The sequence below is a fragment of the Borostomias antarcticus genome (genome assembly GCF_949987555.1).
Source record: "Borostomias antarcticus genome assembly, contig: scaffold_64, whole genome shotgun sequence".
Classification (NCBI taxonomy): Eukaryota; Metazoa; Chordata; class Actinopteri; order Stomiiformes; family Stomiidae; genus Borostomias; species Borostomias antarcticus.
Window position 1 is genome coordinate 662,596 of NW_028176396.1, and position 6,607 is coordinate 669,202.

The 6,607-nt window shown below is 43.8% G+C and overlaps 1 protein-coding gene across 2 annotated transcripts; it reads right to left on the reverse strand.

Annotated features, from left to right (window-relative positions):
• Positions 1-1,063: 1,063 nt before the first annotated feature.
• On the reverse strand, positions 1,064-3,898 carry LOC311328567 (uncharacterized protein). 2 transcript variants are annotated; one of them, XM_084462519.1, is made up of 9 exons: positions 3,652-3,898; positions 2,784-2,900; positions 2,580-2,702; positions 2,391-2,479; positions 2,151-2,225; positions 1,792-2,003; positions 1,553-1,712; positions 1,361-1,455; positions 1,064-1,235 (listed from the first exon to the last, which is right to left on the reverse strand). In XM_084462519.1, exons 5-9 carry the CDS (start codon positions 2,173-2,175, stop codon positions 1,143-1,145), a joined length of 585 nt encoding a protein of 194 aa, XP_084318645.1. In that variant the 5' UTR covers positions 2,176-2,225; positions 2,391-2,479; positions 2,580-2,702; positions 2,784-2,900; positions 3,652-3,898; the 3' UTR covers positions 1,064-1,142. The 2 variants fall into 2 exon arrangements, with proteins under 2 accessions (XP_084318645.1, XP_084318644.1); XM_084462518.1 differs by having other exon boundaries at positions 2,151-2,479.
• Between the last annotated feature and the right edge of the window lie 2,709 nt (positions 3,899-6,607).

Consider the following 6,607-nt stretch of genomic DNA (forward strand, 5'->3'; position numbering starts at 1 on the left):
GTCCTTGAAATCGGACAAAAACCGTACAGATATGAAAAATTATGTGGTTCAATCGGCTACATTTTGAATCGAAAGTCGTAGAGCCTCGCAGATGGGCTCATTCGATTCCTCATCAAATTCTACAGTTCCCTACTAACACAATCAGGTTGCAGCAATGTTGCAGAAACGTGCAATTTAGACTTTTGTATGGTCCACTCAACGTCAAGTTAAACGTGCATGCAACGCAAACGCGGTATCTGCACACAAGTTGCTGCAACGTGCAGGTCCAACGTGTCTGCAACGTGCCTGCAATGTGTACACAACGTTGTGATTTCCGCGATGATTTCGATGTATATTGCTGCAACGTTGTATACACGTTTATATATTACTTTGTTACGTTGCTGCAACGTGGTCTACACTTCCGTTGGCTACATTTATAATTTGCATTACAAAACAAATCAGCTCTTTGCACAAGCTCCACTACTTCCTGAAACTACAGGCATATTTCTTTACCGTCCTATACTATTGGATAGCAATAGCGATGAATCCGGTGTGCAGCACACCTGATCAATCACTTCCATCCACTAGTATAGGACAGGAAAGAAATACGCCTGTAGAGTGTCAGGAAGTAGTGGAGCTTGTGCAAAGAGCCTATTAATGTCATAGTCAATGCAGCAAGCAAAATTATGGTACAAAAGTTATGACACAACACCATTCAGTCAAGAACAATTTATTTTATTAAAAAAGTACACAATGTCTGGCCTGCAACATGATAAACAAGTTTAAAAACAAAAAGGATTAAAAAAAATAATACAAAAACAGTTATTTACAAAAAAAAAGGCAGGCTGTGCTCAGATAGGCTGGGGGTGGGCGTCAGATGGGCTGGGGGGGGGGCTGTGCTCAGATGGGCTGGGGGGGGGGCTGTGCTCAGATGGGCTGGGGGGGGGGGCTGTGCTCAGATGGGCTGGGGGGGGGGGCTGTGCTCAGATGGGCTGGGGGGGGGGGCTGTGCTCAGATGGGCTGGGGGGGGGGCTGTGCTCAGATGGGCTGGGGGGGGGGCTGTGCTCAGATGGGCTGGGGGGGGGGCTGTGCTCAGATGGGCTGCGGGTGGGCGTCAGATGGGCTGGGGGGGGGGGGCTGTGCTCAGATGGGCTGGGGGGCAGCTAGGAAGGGAAGTCTTCCTCATCAGAATGCTGGGGAGTGCTCAGATGGACTGTGCTTGGATGGGCTGTGCTCAGGCGGACTTCTGCAGATACCTAAAGACACAATGAAATGGCCGTAAATACACAACGCACATACATGCACAAAAAAGTGGTACACAATCTTTGGAACCATGCAGTCACACTGGGTAGGAGAAACCAAAAAAAAAGACATCACTTACCCTTCTGCATTTAGCAGGGGCATGTTTCAATGTCTCCTGCAGCTGGGCGGCCACCTCCGCCATCGTAGCCTTTGGCATGGAGACCATCACTGCACCTTTAAGTTATCAAGAAAGGTAATGGTTTCAATTCACATCGGTCATGGAACAAAGACGATGTATTAAAAAATATTCAAAATATGAACCATTTCTTACATGTTAGAACATTGAAGAGTGTCAAACTCTTCAGTGGCTTCTTCCCCTTCTTCCCGTGCACACTGTAGGCGCTCCACACCGCATGTGTGGCTACAGCTGACAGCACCCGCCGGACTGTGTCCGCCAAGTCTCTGCCACCAATGGCACCTAGGTATTGTGTCTGCAAAACAAAGAGTCATTTACTGTACCCTTCCCTGCACTGCAAAAATAAGACAAAGTTCCGCCCTGCAGACACTCACCATCTTCCTCTGATGTTCCCGGTCCTTCAACCTGGCCTCACAGACCTGCAGCTCCTCGTCCGTTTGGGCAGGGTTCAGTACATCCAGCACTTCTCCCTGGGCTCCAGACTCCACAGGCCGCGTGCTCTGGGCCAGTTCCCTCACAGTCCGTGCAAGCTCACGGAGTTGCTCCCGCATCTCTGAGAACTGCTGATGTACAGACCTCTGGAAATCTAGATAAACACAGATGTGGCTATAAGTACATTGACATAAAACTATGGTGTTGGCAGCATGCTTTGGCTTCTGGCATTTGAAGGAGAATAAATTAAGACATTAACAGGTAGACATCACAACACCACAGCAGTACATGCCACTCTTACCTGGTCTGGCTGGGGTGCTATACATGAAGCCTGGGCTCGCATGGTTTTCGCTCACAGGGGATGAGCTCGGAAAATCTGCAAGATGAGTAAATGGTATTCAATCTAAAAAAGCCAATCACAGAGCTAACTGAATGGGATTAGCAGGAAACTTTATGGTGTTGGCTTTGGCTTCTGGCATTTGGAGGGAAACTAAATAAAGACAAGACAGGTAGACACCACAGCAGTACATGCCACTCTTACCTGGTCTGGCTGGGTGCTGTATGATCTGGCTGGGGTGCTATAAATGGGGCCTGGGCCCCGCTCGCCCACATGGGACAAGCTTGGAAAATCTGCAAGATGAGTAAAATGGTATTCAAAATAAATAAAAAATAGTCCAACTATCAGTGTGCAGTAGGCATAGACATTTCATTTCAACACAAACATGCATACCTGGATTGTACAGCACACGTGGATTGTACTGGACCGCTGGCAGAGGCCTTTCAACTCCGGCACCTGGCACCTGGTCTTTGGCCTGCATAGTGGGGACCAATGGCTGCCCGGGGCTTGGAACATCTAGTGGAATATCACTAAATTAGCTCACGATTTCAAAAGTACTACTCTTTTGGGACTGTTGAATGCACCTTAGTATATTACCTTCGTCACTGGAGTGATAGCGCGTGTTGCGCCGTCTCTTTCTAACGTCCTGGCGCTCATCCATTGAAGACTGCTGCTCAAAGACTTTTGCCATGAGCCTGGCACCTTCGTAATGATCTGTGTGCATAAAGTACCATAATCAATACATTTCAGCCATCCTGTTTTCCTCAGAATAATGAGTAATGATCTTTTCCCCCCCCGCCAGTATTTTTTAACAGCTTAAAATGCAAACAGTACCAGTTGTGGACTTGGGGAAAACCCAAATTCAGCAGAGTCAAACAAACAATTTCCCTCAGTCCAGCGGCCATTTTATATTAACGTTAACTAACACAAAACTTAACATCTCAGACCGTTCGCTTGCTTATGTTTCTGCAAATGTTCGCGGCGAACACAAAGCCAGCAGTAACAGAAAAAAGATTTGCAATAGTTTGTCGGAGTATTTTCAATATTGTCTAAACATTAGTCAAGTTCGGGCCTTGACTTAGCTAGCTAACACTAGGTAGCGTGTTAGCTAGCATTAGTAGCGTGTTAGCTAGCATTAGTAGCGTGTTAGCTAGCATTAGTAGCGTGTTAGCTAGCATTAGTAGCGTGTTAGCTAGCATTAGTAGCGTGTTAGCTAGCATTAGTAGCGTGTTAGCTAGCATTAGTAGCGTGTTAGCTAGCATTAGTAGCGTGTTAGCTAGCATTAGCTAACGTTAGCTAGCTAGCATTGGGCTTCCAATTCCTGAACTTAGTTTAGCGTGCAGGTTATGAGTTACTTCTGTTTACTTAAATTATTACCGGTAAGTAAACAAATAAATAGCTAAACCAACAGTCAAATCAATGTAATTTGATGAGAAAACCCCCCGAGGTAACTGGTATAACTTACCAGAAATGAGTTCGCACCACACAAAAAAAGTGTTTTAGTCCCCAATCTGCTCTCTTTATGGCTTTAAACCACAGCTTTCGGTGGTTCCTCTGAAAAGGGTGACATCTCGAGGGGATGATGAAGAATCTGAGGCCATCATCTTGTTCTTTTCTGTTTGTACAGTTCACAGCACAGCGGCTTTGAGGCATAATTAGCTACACGAAACGGAGCTACTGTGGCTAGCGAGTTCGTTCCTCGTTCGCTCGTTCCTTTTTCCCAAAGAGGCTGCGTGCGTGCGTGCGTGCGCACCCCGCTGTGACGTAGACGGCGAACCCATCTATAGGGAGGGAAAGTGATCTCATCGCCCCCTAGTGGAAGTGTTCCATAATGCCGAGAGAATGAATGGGTTTTCTCGTCACGTCTTTTGAAAAATGATATCTTGGTCGACACCGAAAGGTTAGTTTTAATTAATGAAAAAGCATTAAATGTTAACAAACAGGGAAATATACAATCAATAACATTTCTAAGATGAGTTATTCACCTCAACATAGTACAATATGAAGGATATAAGCGAAAATTTAAAAAAAGAACAAAAGACAGGAGCAGTTTGGCAAAGAATCCTGCCTACTTTAACTGTGAACCAAGCAAGCAGTGACGTCACGGGATAGCCCGATTGCAATCCTAATGCTAGCCTAATAGGACTTTAATCCAACGTCACAGCAACGTTATTTAATGACGTTGCAGGGACCCATATTGCCAATGTTTCTGCAACGTTGCAGAAAAGTCTAATTAGACTTAGGAGGGTAAAGTTATTTTCGACCTTAGATGGACGTTGTCACAACATCGCCTGATGGTAACGTTGCAACTTACCTAAGTACAACTTATGTGCAACGTTGCTGCAACCCACTGTGTTAGTAGGGTTAGCATTCCCCGAAGGTAAATTTGCTGTACGAGCTTCCGTTTCCGAGATATTTGACAAAAACCGTACAGATTTGAAAAATGATGTGTCAAATGTCCTTGAAATCGGACAAAAACCGTACAGATATGAGAAATTATGTGGTTCAAACGGCTACATTTTGAATCGAAAGTCGTAGAGCCTCGCAGATGGGCTCATTCTACTCCTCATCAAATTCTACAGTTAGCATTCCCCTATGCAGGTAAATTTGCTGTACGAGCTTCCGTTTCCGAGATATTTGACAAAAACCGTACAGATTTGAAAAATGATGTGTCAAATGTCCTTGAAATCGGACAAAAACCGTACAGATATGAAAAATGATGTGGTTCAATCGGCTACATTTTGAATCGAAAGTCGTAGAGCCTCGCAGATGGGCTCATTCTACTCCTCATCAAATTCTACAGTTAGCATTCCCCAAAGGTAAATTTGCTGTACGAGCTTCCGTTTCCGAGATATTTGACAAAAACCGTACAGATTTGAAAAATGATGTGTGAAATGTCCTTGAAATCGGACAAAAACCGTACAGATATGAAAAATGATGTGGTTCAATCGGCTACATTTTGAATCGAAAGTCGTAGAGCCTCGCAGATGGGCTCATTCGATTCCTCATCAAATTCTACAGTTAGCATTCCCCGAAGGTAAATTTGCTGTACGAGCTTCCGTTTCCGAGATATTTGACAAAAAACGTACAGATTTGAAAAATGATGTGTCAAATGTCCTTGAAATCGGACAAAAACCGTACAGATATGAAAAATTATGTGGTTCAAACGGCTATAAATTTTGAATCGAAAGTCGTAGAGCCTCGCAGATGGGCTCATTCTACTCCTCATCAAATTCTACAGTTAGCATTCCCCTGTGTAGGTAAATTTGCTGTACGAACTTCCGTTTCCGAGATATTTGACAAAAACCGTACAGATTTTTAAAATGATGTCAAATGTCCTTGAAATCGGACAAAAACCGTACAGATATGAAAAATTATGTGGTTCAATCGGCTACATTTTGAATCGAAAGTCGTAGAGCCTCGCAGATGGGCTCATTCGATTCCTCATCAAATTCTACAGTTAGCATTCCCCGAAGGTAAATTTGCTGTACGAGCTTCCGTTTCCGAGATATTTGACAAAAACCGTACAGATTTGAAAAATGATGTGTCAAATGTCCTTGAAATCGGACAAAAACCGTACAGATATGAAAAATTATGTGGTTCAATCGGCTACATTTTGAATCGAAAGTCGTAGAGCCTCGCAGATGGGCTCATTCGATTCCTCATCAAATTCTACAGTTAGCATTCCCCGAAGGTAAATTTGCTGTACGAGCTTCCGTTTCCGAGATATTTGACAAAAACCGTACAGATTTGAAAAATGATGTGTCAAATGTCCTTGAAATCGGACAAAAACCGTACAGATATGAGAAATTATGTGGTTCAAACGGCTACATTTTGAATCGAAAGTCGTAGAGCCTCGCAGATGGGCTCATTCTACTCCTCATCAAATTCTACAGTTAGCATTCCCCTATGCAGGTAAATTTGCTGTACGAGCTTCCGTTTCCGAGATATTTGACAAAAACCGTACAGATATGAAAAATGATGTGGTTTAAACGGCTATAACTTTTGAATTGAAAGTCGTAGAGCCTCGCAGATGGGCTCATTCTACTCCTCATCAAATTCTACAGTTAGCATTCCCCTATGCAGGTAAATTTGCTGTACGAGCTTCCGTTTCCGAGATATTTGACAAAAACCGTACAGATATGAAAAATGATGTGTCAAATGTCCTTGAAATCGGACAAAAACCGTACAGATATGAAAAATTATGTGGTTTAATCGGCTACATTTTGAATCGAAAGTCGTAGAGCCTCGCAGATGGGCTCATTCTACTCCTCATCAAATTCTACAGTTAGCATTCCCCTATGCAGGTAAATTTGCTGTACGAGCTTCCGTTTCCGAGATATTTGACAAAAACCGTACAGATATGAAAAATGATGTGGTTCAAAAGGCTATAACTTTTGAATTGAAAGTCGTAGAGCCTC

Bases quoted from the DNA above. Each gene is read 5' to 3' on its own strand.
- LOC311328567 (XM_084462519.1), bottom strand. From the start codon at position 2,175: ATGTATAGCACCCCAGCCAGACCAG. The intron at 2,004-2,150 runs GTAAGAGTGGCA...GTGTTTATCTAG, and splicing joins TAGCACCCCAGCCAGACCAG to ATTTCCAGAGGTCTGTACAT. The intron at 1,236-1,360 runs GTAAGTGATGTC...TTGTGTCTTTAG, and splicing joins CCCCTGCTAAATGCAGAAGG to GTATCTGCAGAAGTCCGCCT.